The sequence below is a fragment of the Gallus gallus genome, chromosome 1 (assembly GCF_016699485.2).
Source record: "Gallus gallus isolate bGalGal1 chromosome 1, bGalGal1.mat.broiler.GRCg7b, whole genome shotgun sequence".
NCBI classification, from domain to species: Eukaryota; Metazoa; Chordata; class Aves; order Galliformes; family Phasianidae; genus Gallus; species Gallus gallus.
The window spans coordinates 166,002,103-166,016,432 of record NC_052532.1 but is presented as its reverse complement, the minus strand read 5'-3'; the positions used below and the strand labels follow the sequence as shown (position 1 = coordinate 166,016,432).

Here is a 14,330-nt window from a genome sequence, read left to right as displayed (position 1 = left end):
TTAACAACCAAATGGCCTACATGACACTGAGTTTGTGGGCACCAGATGGAGTTCACCTTTCTCTAAGGGGGAGAAGACTCCTTGGACAAAAGCTAGCAGAGGTCATTGGGAGGGCATTAAACTTGGTCTGAAGGGGGACAGGGGTGGCAGTGAGCCTTCCCATGATAAGGTGTGGGATGGTATAGCTGTGTTAGAAGGACAGGGTGCTAGCAGGGGCCTTGAAAGACCCACTTCCTTGAGAGGTGCTGGCAACATTGCAGCATGTACAAAATCCTCTGATGATACGGCAATGACTGCTGGGAAAGGTAATGGAACAGATCCTCACAGAAATTATGCTAAAGCACGTGGAAGACAGGGAGGTGATAGGGGAGAACCAGCATGGCTTCACCAAGGGTAAATCTTACTTGACCAACCTAATGGCTTTTTATGATGGTGTCAGTGCATCAATGGACAAGGGAAGAGCCACTGACGTCATCTATCTGGACTTCAGTAAGGACATGGCACCCCACAACATTCTTCACTCCCAACTGTAAAGATATGGATTTGATGAGTAGACTGTTCAGTGGACAAAGAACTGGCTGCAGAATTGAGTCCAGAGAGTGGTGGTCAGTGGCTCGGTGTCTGGATGGAGATCAGTGATGAGTTGTGTCCCACAGGAGTTGGTGCTGGTACTGATGCTCTTTAATATCTTCATCAATTACATTGACTGTGAGGTTGAGTACATCCTCAGCAAGTTTGCTGATAGCACTAAGCTGTGTGGTGCGGTTAGTACACCAGAGTTACAGGATACCATTGAGAGGGATCTAGAGAGGCTTGAGCAGTGGGCTCAGGTGAACCTCATGAGGTTCAACAAATCTGAGTGCAAGGTCTTGCATCCGGGTTGAGGTAGCATCCACTACCAATATAAGCTGGGGGATGACAGGATTGAGTGCAGCCCTGCCAAAAAGACCTGAGTATACTGGTGGATGGGAAACAGGACATGAGCCAGCAATGTGCCCTCACAGCCCAGAAAGCCAACTGTATCCCAGGCTGCATCCAAAGCAGCATTGCCAGCAGGGCAAGAGAGATGATCCTTCCCCTCTGCTCTGGTGAGGCCTCACCTGGAGTACTGTATCTGGATGTGGAGTCCTCAGTACAGGAGAGGCATGGACCTGTTGGAGCACGTCCAGAAGAGGGCCACAAAAATGATTCAAGGGATGCGACACCTATGAGGACAGGCTGAGAGAGCTGGGAGCGTGGAGAAGGCTGCGAGGTAACCTGATATCAGCCTTTCAATATCCAAAGGGGAGCTCCAGGAAAGAAGGGGACAATCTTTAGCAGGATCTGTGGCGATAGAAATGACTTCAAGCTTGAAGAGGGTAAATTTAGGTTGTATATAAGGAAAAGGTCTGTACAGCAAGGGTGGTGTGACACTGGAACAGGTTGTGCATGTCCCTTCATTGTAAATGAGTTGGAGTAGATGACCTTTAAAAGTCCCCTCCAACTCTGATTCTGTATTTCACATGTAAAATATCTCAGAAAATCTTAAAAACCTTTACAGGAAGCAAGACATAAAAAAATGATTGAATGCAGCTGAGCTATGCATCTTTTGATATATTTTAAGAATGCATTTGTTTTTTTTACACATCAGTAGCTTTGCACAGCAAAGTAATAACATAGTTTAATGACTGGAAAAATGTTAAATAGCAATTCATGCAGTAATTGGGCAATGAAGGCTCTGAGAAGTTTGATAATGTATATTTAATAGATTTCTGTAGTTTTCTTCAAAAAGTATTGTTTTGATTTTCTGGGAGAGAGATCATATTGTCCTAAATCCATTTCTAAAATGAAGGAGGTTCATATCTGTGCTGTAGTTCATGTTATTTTTTCCAATCATTTCTACAAGCACAAAGAAATTAGATGGAGCGCTTCTCACTGGTCTGAAGAAACAGCAGTATTTTCATTCAGGCTCTGTGAAGAATTGTGTTCTTGGATGTTTATATATAATGTTTACTTTTATTTTAAATATTTGCTTCATCTGTCTTTCCATCTGAAGTTGATACAAGGGCTTGAATAGTGTGAAGTCCTTAGCTCCCTATATTGTTTTCACAGAAATAAACTCTACGAGCTTTTATGTTGTGAGCTGAGAATCAAACATATCCAAACCAAAAGTTCCCAGACTTTTTAAGCATATAGATAATTTCTTATGGCTAACACTTGTTTCACAGAATAATTACTGTTTACTTTATGATCTCTGACATTATTCATATTTCTGACTATATTCAGTTCTAAGTAGACAGATTCTTGACAGAGGAAACTTAGATCCTGCTTAGGAAGGATTAGTTTTTCAGTTTTCTTTGTGCAGTTATGAAACAGCAAATGAGAGTCCCAGAGTCATAGGAATTGGCAAGACTCTGGAGATCATCTAATCCAGCCCCCTAGGAGGTTCCCTGGAGTAGGTCCAGGTGGGTTTTAAGTATCTCCAGAGAAGGAGATACTCCACCATCTCTCTGGGCAGCCTGTTCCAGTGCTCAGTCATCTCAAAGTAGAGATGTTCTTTCTCATGTTCAGAGGGAACTTCCCGGGTTCCAGTTTGTGCCCGTTGCCCCTTGTCCTGTGGCTGGGTGCCAGCAAAAGGAGCCTGGCTCCATCCTCTTGACATTCACCCTTCTGATATTTCTAAGAGTTGCAGTGGAATTTGGCACTGGCTACAGTACGTTGCTATGTCCACAACAAGTGGCAGCATGATTTAAATCATTTTAAGTGATATAATAAATGTGAATTTCTTTCCATGGCCTGTGGAGCATGGATTAAGTTCATACAATTATTGTTGTGTCTGCTTCTTCATGTGAATATTGTATCTGAAATGTCTGCATGCATTCTAATACAATGTTAATTTTGGTCCTGGTAGGGAAAAAAAAAATCAATACGTGGTATCTCTTGTGGGAAAGCTGTTCTGCAGGGGAAGTAGAACATGCACGTATTTGTCCAATTTAGGATAGAAAATAGAATACATCAGAAGGAAGTACTCTGCTTTAGCAATAAAATAAAGAGATGTAACCATTAGGCGTGGTAAAAGCTAACTGAAAGAGCCTGGCCCCATATAGTTGACACCCACCCTTTAGATATTTACAAGTGTTGATAAGATCCCCTCTCTGTCCTCTCTTCTGCAGGAAGCAGCAGCCAGCTGGTTTTTGTGTACTGTAGCTAGGGAACTTTTGGTTTTGATTGTTCAAAATAAAACATTGCACTTCTATTTTTATCTTTCCCTGTAAATTTTCAGGTGAAAAAAACAATATTCAAAGTGACGTTACAACAAATTTCCTGCAACTTGTTCCTCTTTCTCCTCTCACACGGCAAAAACAATCTTTTAAGCACATCACTACTGTTTGTGTACTGTGATGGTTTTGTTTCTAGGATTTCTTTTCCTTTTTTTTTTTTTTTTGTATGACCTCATACCTTTCCTTTCTAAACTCCTTCCAGTTCTTTGAGAATCATTAACAAAATGCAAGTCCAAATTGGCATGAATGCAGGAAGCATAGATTTTTCACCTTGTAATTGCCAAGAACACGATTCGTGCAGAGAACCATAAAAATGGCTGAACTGGAGACTGCTGTGGCTGCGAAAGGGAGGAAAGGAAACAAGTGTTCTCTCTGATCAACTTCTTTTTCTCTTTCCTACTTACAAGATAGTTTAGCTTATATTGTGTTGTTTATTTTCTAAGTTACAGTGACTGTGACCAATAGAAATCAAAATGCTTCACAAGGCAATTGCTTTGCCTGAAGTAGTGTGTGTGGGGAGAGGGATTAATTCATACCTTTCTGTTGTCCCCCCTCCCAAAGGAGGAATTTTTAGTGACAGAGTATTATCATAATGGAAATGTCTGCCCAGGGGGCTGTGGATTTTCTTTCTCTGGAGACCCGCCTGGATGCCTACTTGTGCAGCCTGCTGTAGGGGGCCTGTTCTGCAGGGGGGTTGGACTCGAGGATCTCTAGAGGTCCATTCCAACCCCTACAGTTCTGTGATTCTGTGATCATGCATCTCCTAATATTATAATTTTGGAGAAGAGAAGGCTCCAGGGAAACCTCATTGTGGCCTTCCACTACTTGAAGGAAGTGTATGAATAGAAGGGGGAACGGCTGTTTATGAGGGTGGATAGTGCCAGGACAAGGGGGAATGGTTTTAAACTGGGACAGGGGAGGTTTAGGTTGGATATTAGGAAGAAGTTTTTCACACAGAGGGTGGTGAGGCACTGGAACAGGTTGCCCAAGGAGGCTGTGGATGCCCCATCCCTGGAGGCATTCAAGGCCAGGCTGGATGTGGCTCTGGGCAGCCTGGTCTGGTGGTTGGCAAACCTGCACGTAGCAGGGGGGTTGAAACTGGATGATCATTGTGGTCCTTTTCAACCCAGGCCATTCTATGATTGTGTGATTTTAATATTATATATTAAAACTTGATTTAGAGTGAAGAAATAGAAGCAATAAATAACTAAGCAGGAAGTTTGCCGTAACAAACCTCTTACTGAATTTGGGTAGATGTTAATGAATGATGCTTCAATTGAATGCGTCACTAAATTAACACAATTCAGCCATTTAAATTATGTTATGAAGTTCATTTTATTTCAGAAAACATTTTTCGACAAAATACTCTTCTGATGTGTTTTTATGTGTGTTTTTTTTTTTTTCTCGTGAAAACAAAAGCATATTTCTCCAGTTGTTGGAATTATGGCTGTATAACATTATGTATAGCGTAGTGGGCTCCTGATTAATTGCTATTCTATACTATTTTACTCCTTTAGGTGTGAAGTGTCAGAAGGAGTGTTAGTTGAATGCATTTGCTAACTACACAGTGCACACTTCTGATGCATGTCCCGAAAATACTTGCATTTTTTTATGACCTTGCTTAAAAATTGTTTTAGGCTAATTCTTTAATAGAATACTAGAAATAAGCAAACTGCATTAAAAAAGCAGAAGGACGACAATAACAATAATGGCTGCTGTTGTACATCTGAATGTGAGGTTTTTGGTTATAAAATGGGGAAGCACTGAACGAACCGGACTTTGTCCTGTTATTTTAAGGCTTTTAAGGAAATTTAGAAAGAGGAAATGATTCAGGCCATATGACGTAATGTGTTCTATTTTTATTCGTGGAAGTTCAAAAGGCTTATAGTTGTGAAGAGGACATATGCAAAAGCTGCAGCTACAATAGAAAATATTTTTCTCGTCTGATTTTAGGTTAAGTTCTGTTCGCAGCACAGCCTGAAGAAGGAATTTCAGGTCATTAATGGCCATTATGTCTTTGTTGCCCCAGTGTGCATCTGTTGTAGTGTAACAAAATACGTATACTGGAGGCTGTACTAGATTTTGCCTTTAGCTGTGTTTTATTCCCTATGTAGTATTCTGTGATACTCTATGTACTTTTGATATAACCAACAACAACCAAACTTTTGGTTTAGCTTCAAAGAGGTTATACTGGAGATCTGGTACTTCCACAGGCTGTGTGACAGTGTCTGTGCATGTGGGTGTTATTTATAGTTCGCTCCAAAAGCGATGCCTCCTATTTATTTTCATGGAAACTACAATAGATACAAAGAGCACAATAACACTATTTGATAGAGCAAATTCTCAACTACAAAACTCTATTTTTCAAAATAGTCCCCACTGTTAGCAGAAATGCACCACCCACTGCCTCACTGTGCTGACATCTACTGTTTGGTCTCTATAAACGTTCAACAAGCATCAATGAATGTCAACAGGTGCCATTTTTTCCACGTGAAGGAATTCAGTGATACACCTTCACTTCATATGTACTTCCATGTTGGACACCACTTTGTCAGACCATTTCTCAGCTGCTATCTGTCATACAGCAACAAAATCTAACAGAATTTGGGTGGGAAGGTTTAATATCTACTGCTGTACCACCAACATCCGCCTCTGTTGTCATGGGGCAACATAATGAAATAGGAGGCATTACTTTCAGAGCAGCCCTCATAATACTATTCCAAAAAGTAATTGAAAAATTTCTGCTGATCTTCTTTGGGTGTAGTCTCAGGAAAAACAGAATGGAGTTTTCTAAGGAGAAAGCAGATGCTTGTACATGAATAAAATGCAGCATAACTATATTCTGATGAATTGGCACTTGCAGGACATGACAGCTAGAGACCTGCTGCAGCAGAGGTATACTCTTCCTAATGGGGACACTGCATGGAGACCATCACCACTTGTTACTGCGGCCCTGGAAGGAAAACTTGTTATTCTTGATGGCATTCATCGAATTAACCCTGGCACTCTAGCTGTATTGCAAAGGTCAGGATATGAGCACAGCTGTGTTGCGTGTGTGTGATCTGCTTGCTGAGCACGTATGTACTGATGAATTAAGGTTTTTCTGGTGAATATGACTTTGTAACTTCAACAGTACTGTAAAGATCAAGCTGAGTGTTGAAGCTCTTTGGAACATGTATCGCTCAGTCTTTACATACTTGAAAGCAGAAGCAATTCTTTCAAGTTCTTTAGAAGTCTTTAATAGCACAGGAAATATCAGTTCTTTGTAAAGACAATGTGTAAGCCTGAACTGAAGAATGAGCTAGATTTTACTACAAATGTATGAAATCTGTACGTTAGTAATATTTGAACAATGATCTGAAAATGCAAGATGCCAGAAAATAGTTTAAATATTTCTCCTTATTTTCTATTAAAAGTAAGTAGGTTGGGTAAGTGTCTTTATGCTGAAACTATTTACTTGGGCAAACTGCATAACCTTCACACCTGTATGCATCTTAGAGTGCTGTAACTTTTTCCAATGGACTGTGCTGACTGAGATAGCTTTTTATGAGAAAAGTGTTAGTTGAAATAAGTACTACAAAAAGAAAGCAAAGGCTAGATAAATCTTGTTTATTTTTATTTTCAAACAGGCTAATACATGACAGAGAATTGACCCTCTATGATGGCACCAGATTATTAAGGGAGGATAGGTATCAGAACTTAAAAGAAGAATTGAAGATCCCTGATGAGAAACTGCAGGAAAGGTAAAGTGTCCACTGTGACTTCAGAATGCAATCACTATTTCATCCTGCAAAGCACCTAATCTCCTTTATTTTATTGTGAAGATATCATGCAAAAGTGCTTCCCTCTTAAACTGATACCATTTAATCATTAAGAGAATGTATTTTAATCATCAATTTCCTCGTGCTTTTTTTTCTTTGTGTTGCATGAGAAAATTATATCCTGTTTAAAATGCTTAAGCTAAAAGAAAATCATTAAATAACCTTTAACAGAAGGAGTTAGGAATTGAACATAAATGGTGCGTGCATAAAAGCACAGATATGTAAGCATATCATACTTAATTTTGGAAGAATTTATTCAGAGCATCTGAAAATAAAGCCATATTGAAATTTAACATGACTTGCTACTTTCTTTTTCTTCGCTATCTAGAAAGCTGGTTTTTAATTTCCAACTGATATGGAGCAAGAAATCTTAAGGATGGGTTGGAATCCATTTTGCTTATTCTTTTTGTTTCTTCACTTCCACTCATCTGCTAGAAACATTCCACAACTCAACATTTTTCTTGTTCACTGATGACTGTACATGATGCGTGATCAAACACTACTGGCAAATTGTAATTAGTGGAAAATGTATTGTTGAGTGTGCTCCAAGACACAACCTAATATACAGGTATATATCAAATAAGCAATATATAAAGAACCAAACATGCTATTTATCTCAAATAGATCTAATCTCTCGAAAAACATTTGAACTTATATGCCAAACGTCTCACATCTGTGCTGAGATGCTGCAGGATGTGTGTGTTTCTAAACTTTAAAAGAGACCTCAGTTCTGGTAGGGATGCACTTGTAATGTGCCACCTCTTCATACGTACCACTCACTCCCCTTTCTCTCAACAGTCTTGCTAAATATGTTTTTTGTTTTTTTTTTTCCTTTAATCTCCTTCATAATCTATGCTTTCAAAAAGTTGTTTATCTGGTTTTGTTATTGTTGTTAAAAAGACTTCATTTTAAGCCCCTTGTAGGATTTACTTATTTGAAAATAAGGTAGAGTCTAAGACTGCTCATTGCTAATTATCTACAGGCTGTAGAGTCTATACAGCCAGCTAGATGGGCATTTCCTGCATTTGTGTTGTCTGAGTAAAGATCAAAGAAATGTTTATAAGGATTTTATAAGTATTTTAAGCCCAGAATTTGAGAAGAGAAGCGAAAAAGCTCCCAGGATCTATTTTAGATTGTATCCTGATTTCACGTTCAATTTTGTACTTCAGTATAAGATCCAGTTAAGCATATTGAGCTGCTTTTGACTGCTTGGGAAGCATCAAAAGTCTTTTTGGGTGTATGAAGGGTGTTTCTTACAACAATCCTGACCAGTGTTTGATCATATAAAAAGTAAACAAACAAAAAAATCCTATCCCACTACATGGGTTCTCTTATATCTGAAAACTGTGTGACCATTTAGCACCATCTTGGATACAGCTGAAAATCCTTGGCTACTTAATTAGCAAGGGCCCTTTCCACTGAGACATCCACCTTCTGGGTGAGATGTTCAATCTAGCCCTATTTCAACTTTTTGCTGTATTGGCTCAGTCAGAGGAAGTTAAGGTAAAGTAGTGCAAAAATCTGCCAGCTTCTTTGGTTCTGATATGCTCTTTTTCACTGTCAGTGGACCACTCATAGGATTCATAGGGTGCTGTCTTGGTCAGCCCTTGAAGAGCTGGAGATGTTCCAGGACCTCATCTTGAACTTTTTGGTCTACCTTTCGCTGGCTCCCAGCTGTTTTGTCACTAGTTGTTCTTTGATTCCAGTACTGCATTCCTCACTGCTCTTCTTCCTTTTCAACAGCAGTGACCTGTCACTGTAATCTCCAGTACCTTGCAGTGTTGCAGAATGGCTATGCAGAACGAGGTGTTCTTACCAGACAGCTTCTCATCTAATGTTATCTTACTGCTGACAGCTGATTTAATCACAATGTAGGTGCAAGCCATCCATCATTAGCCTGCATAGACTGTTTCGTGAAGGGAGCACATAGTACAGTGTACCTTGAGTTTTATTTTAACAGATCATCTAGGACAATTCTTATTTCTAAATCGTATCTGGGAGATGCTTTCCATTTTGATGAGAAATACTGTGTGTTTTGCTGTGTGTCAGTGGCCTCGTAGTGTCAGCTGTTTCTGATGCTAAAGCCAGGCAAGAAGCTTTATTTATCCTGATTTTCTGAATTTAAATAAAGTAATTTCAGTGTAGTTGCTCTTTGAAAGGCCTGCAGAATACACAGTGCCATTCTTATTTCTCTTTAGGGACTTAATCTGGGGTGTTTGCTCTGTGACATGTGAAGGCTACTGTTACTTTTCCAAAAAGAAAATTCCTTATGGAAAGCAGTTTCAAGTTTTATTTAAAACAGAATTATTTTATTTTATTTTATTTTATTTATTTTTTTCTCCTAAATCTCACTTATTCAGTCCAAGGCTTTAGTTCTCATCTGTATATTGGAAATCAATATACATTAAACTTGGAACATAAAATTCATATTATACAGTTAATGAAATTAAATTTTTGCTTTGTTCTTAGCTTTTTAATTATCTACCCAATCTCACATATTAATGTAGTTCTTATGGGAAATGGTGGAAGAGGAAAACGCATATTGAGAGGCATGTCAGTGATACAGTGGGAAGCACATGACTGTTTGAAGTCTCTAAACAGTCAAATGGGGCCTGAATGAAGTATCTGAAAGGGGATGAAAGAACGAGATAAAAAAGAATATTTCTGAAGGACCAGAATTTCAAGGGAAGAAACCAAATGCTTCATTAGGAAATTATTAGACTGGAAGAAGGCAAAACCATCTTCAGAATGTGAAGAAGAATATGAGATGCAGACTAGAAGGTGGCTGTGATGAAGAAGAACTGATAGCTTACTCCTGTCTTTAGGAAAAACTGAGTAGATGAGGTACATATTCTCTTTTTTTTTTCAGTCATGGTCAGCTTTACTGTTCGTGGGTGTTCTTGATTGTAGTGACTATTCAGAATATGGCTTGAAGTTTCTCCTGTAGTACTTCTAGTCATTCGTGAAATAAACACCCAAATGTTGCTCTCTGTTGCCTCAATTTGAAACTCACTAATGAGGTGGACGGGTGCTGTTGTAAGACACATATAAAATATACAGAATCAGATAATAGAATTGTAGAATGGCTTGGGTTGGAAGGAACCTTAAAAATCATCCAGTTCCAACATTCCTGCCACAGACAGGGTTGCAGCAACCACTAAATCAGGCATTAGATTAGGATACCCAGGGCCTCATCCAACCTGATCTTGAACAGCTTCAGGGATGGAGCATCCACAACTTCCCTAAGCAGTTAATGCCAGTGTCTCAGCATGCTCTCAGTGAAAAATTTCCCCCTGACATCCAATCTAAATCTCTCCTCTTTTAATTTAAAACCATTCCCCCTTGCCCTATCACAATCTACTCATGTAAAAAGTTGATTTCCCTCCTGTTTATAAGCTCCATTTAAGCATTAGCAGGTTGCAATGAGGTCTCCCTGGAGCCTTCTCTACTCCAGACAGAAAAAGCTCCTTTTCTTCAGCCTATCTTCAGAGGAATGTTGCTCCAGTCCTCTGATCATCTACATGGCCCCCTCTGGACCTCAGCTCCACAGCTTTCTTGATCTGGGTGCCCCAGACCTGGGTGTAGAACTTCAAATGGAGCATATCTTTTGTAATATAAAAGGGCAAGTGATCATGCTTTTTGGTAGACAACTAGGATTCAGATTTTCATCTAAAGTCTGTTTAAAAATTCCATTTACAAAATAGTATTTCATGATAGATAAAAGGAGTACTGCTCTTAACCAATGAGCTGAAACTTCTGTACGCATTCTTTAGTCTGTGTTTGTAAGAGAAGTTGAAACACCTGAAGATTATTCTGGGAAAAAAATTGAGGTATTAATGGAGAATTTCCTGTAGATCCCTTTGTCAGCAGAGCACAACGCTTTTCATGTTTCTATATGAAAATGTTTGATTGATAGTAAAAATAATGCAGTCATTTTCCACAGTTTTAGTGCCTTTCATTTTTAATGTTTCAACACTTGTAAAATGTGTGTAATTCATATGGATAGTAAAATAGAAAGGAAAAACAGAAGGGAGAATACTGTACAATCCACTGCTTCAAGTTAAATCATGAGGTTCTTTTTTATTTTAAAAAAGGGATAGTTTTTCTTATCACACTGTGGCCTAAGGAAATTACATGCCTCTGTATAAAGAATGTGAACAGTGTTACACTAAAGAATGTGAAAATGCTTTAACCATGGCAGGGTTATTAGTAATGTCTAAGAGGAAAATATTTCTTGGTGCTTGGATTGTTTTGAAGTTTTGCTGGTTTGAATGCTATTTTTCATAAGTCACTTTTTTTTTTTTTTTTTTTTGCAATTGTGCTTTAAAGAATGACTACTGCCTAAAGAGCTCATAAAATATATTGTTATTTTAAATTATGTCAATTATTGACGTTGAGTTATATGTTTATTTCATTACATTTCTGTATCTTTCATGTCTGCTAGCGTTTTCTTGAGAAAGGCTTTGGACTGGTGAGTGCAATAGCTGTAGCAGGACTGACAAGTGCAAGGAATACGTTTGTCCTCATTAGACTGGGATGCTCCTTGGCCTGTTGGATAACTAGCAGTGGGCAAGGAGTACTTTTCCCTGTAGTCTTTTCTCGTGCCGGTGTTGCTGTGCAGTGAAGAGAGCCAACAGTCCCAGTGAGATGATATTCAGTCACGTGGGGAAACAAGGTATTTTTGTTTATTAGTTGGGGAGAAGAATGCAAAAAAGCTGCCCCGAGGAAGTGACTAGTGGTCCTTAAAGTTCTTTTACACAGAGTGAAATTATAACTGATGATGATTGGAAGATTCATATTCATTAACAGCTACAGGGATAAGAAAGTGTGTTTTCAACCACTATGCATATCCATGAATTTTGCTTAAGTTTTCTTATGCAGCCATCCATTACTGCACTGAGATGGTTGCTGTAAAGGTAGTATACGGCTTCTATAAGCAGTGAAGTGCTGGTTTATGCTAACAGGCATTCTTTTAACCTGTTGGGGTGGATATAGCCCCCCAGTGTGCACTCATACATGATAAGTATTTGTTATGGTGAGCAGAAAGGTATCTATTAGAAGATAATCTATGTATGTAATAGGATTGTTCAGAAGCTAGAAGTTACTCATGCATGCATTGGTTTAATGCGTTGCAGACTGTGGATGATTTTCCACACGATTAGGTTGAAAGACAACAGATAGATGAGACAAATATAAAATGTGGCAGAAAATGAATTTTGCAAATAGTGAAAATTTTTCTAGCTTTTACTTTGTATTTGCTGTTTTCTTTTTTCAGCTTGGTGGATTTCCAGATACAGTAATTTGCTGAATTGAGAATATTGTGAAATTCAATAAAAACAGCAAGGAAAGAAAAAATAGTTCATTTGTGGTCCTAATATTATAACAATTCCCAACTCATAGAATTTTTGATGTTTTGATAGAAAGTGGGATTTAAGAAGCCATGCTACAGGGAAAGGGAACCAAGCCCAGTTTGGCTTTGCAGGGTGGCATTAGGAATGCAATTCTGCATCTTATTATTATTATTATTACTATTTTATTTTATTTTATTTTTAGCTTCAATTGCTTTGAACCATGTGTTGATAACAGGAAAATCTTTCCCCAGAATCACCCTGAGCAGACTGCATTCTGATCCTCCTGCCAAGGACGGTGGTGGTAATCCTTGGTTGGAATTAAACATTGATGTCAAAAGGACATGGATATTAGTACAAGAGAGTGCTCTCTGGCTCTGCTGTCAGTAAAGATTTAATAGAAAGAGAAAGGAATGGGGATTCTCTCCACTAATCCAACAGCACCAAATCTTCCCCGTGCTTGAGTTTCAGTGATGTAAAAAGTGTCATGTTTTTAGCAAGATATATTTACTTGGCATTCATCTGCAAAGAATACAAGATGTCAAAGATCTCTGTTTTATGAAGTATAACTCCACATAGTGTCTCTATATTGTATTCCTTTAGAGACCTGATTTGTAATACCATGGAATAACATAGAAGCTCATCAGTTGCTAACGTGGAAATCGGGAACTTTGATAGCATTTCAGGATCATGTCATTTGTGACATTTGTTTTAACAGTACACTTATCTTGACGTTTTTTAGTATTTCAAACTTCATTCCAAATGATAGGCTTCTGAAGTAGCCATATAGTTTTATTCATGTTTAGGAACTGGAAACCTACTGCAGAGGTGTTATAATCTGTCCAAGTCAGAGAATCATTGAATGGTTTGGGTTGGGAGTGACCTTTAAGATCACCTAGTTCCAACCCCCTGCTATAGGCAGGGACACCTCCCTCTAGACCAGGTTGCTCAAAGCCCCATCCAGCCTGGCCTTGAATATTTCCAGGAAGGGGGCATTCACAACCTCTAGAGGAGGTTGTCTAGAGGATAGAGAAGTCTAGAGGATACATCAGTAACTTCTAGCTGGCATCCTGATGTTAACTTGCCCTGACTATCCATCTCCTTTCCTCCAGCTTTTCTCACATCTTTTCCCTGGTTGTCCCCACCAGGTTCTTTGAGTTAGACACGTACATGGATGTGATACAAGAAAGATGTGTTTCCTTTACAATGGAAAACTGACTGCTTCTTGTGCTCTTACAGTATTACAGAAGGACCGGAATTGGTCCTTGGGATTTAGGTGATTATGGAAGTACGGTTGTTTTTCTCCTTAGTAATGGTGGGAAAGGAAGCGTTTTCTTCTATAATAATGTTTGCTAATGTTCCCTGATCTTCTTTTATGCTTAGTGACAGTGACATTTCCATTGGTTCTTCTTTCATGTGATGTTTTCAGACATCTATTTCTATTTTTATCAGTCAGGGAGTAGCTCCTAGGCTTATGGCTTTCAGCTAAGAATAACTCATGCCCACCCCCTGTGTTTACCTTTGATCAAGAGTCTGTTTGCTACAATCACTGTGGTGTGTCACAGTTTTACAGTTAGTTTTGATAATTTGTATTTAATGATCTTATTCTGTCTTCAGATTTTCTTGCTTATGCTGTCATTTTCCCACTGGTCTCCAAATATTCTGATTTCAGATTTTGTAACTTATATGAAAAATCACACATGGTAACGGGCATATCTAACAGAATAAACTAATTCAATTTCATTTCTTTTTCCAAATTAACGTCTGCTATTTTAATAAATGTACTGCAAAATTAATTGTTGAGAGCAATTCTTGCGTAATTTGACTAGCTTTTGTGTCCAACTTTTATGTCTGTTACCTCTAGAAATCATGTACTTGTGCTGTTCAGTGAGTACCAGTGC

General features: G+C 38.7%; 1 protein-coding gene across 1 annotated transcript in view; it reads left to right on the top strand.

Annotated features, from left to right (window-relative positions):
* Positions 1 to 14,330, top strand: part of VWA8 (von Willebrand factor A domain containing 8) — a 181,262-nt gene that overhangs the window by 47,502 nt on the left and 119,430 nt on the right. Inside the window, exons 13-14 of the mRNA XM_425624.8 lie at positions 6,124 to 6,284; positions 6,890 to 7,003. Of these exons, the coding sequence (XP_425624.5) occupies positions 6,124 to 6,284; positions 6,890 to 7,003 (275 nt within the window). The remainder of the gene's footprint in view (positions 1 to 6,123; positions 6,285 to 6,889; positions 7,004 to 14,330) is intronic.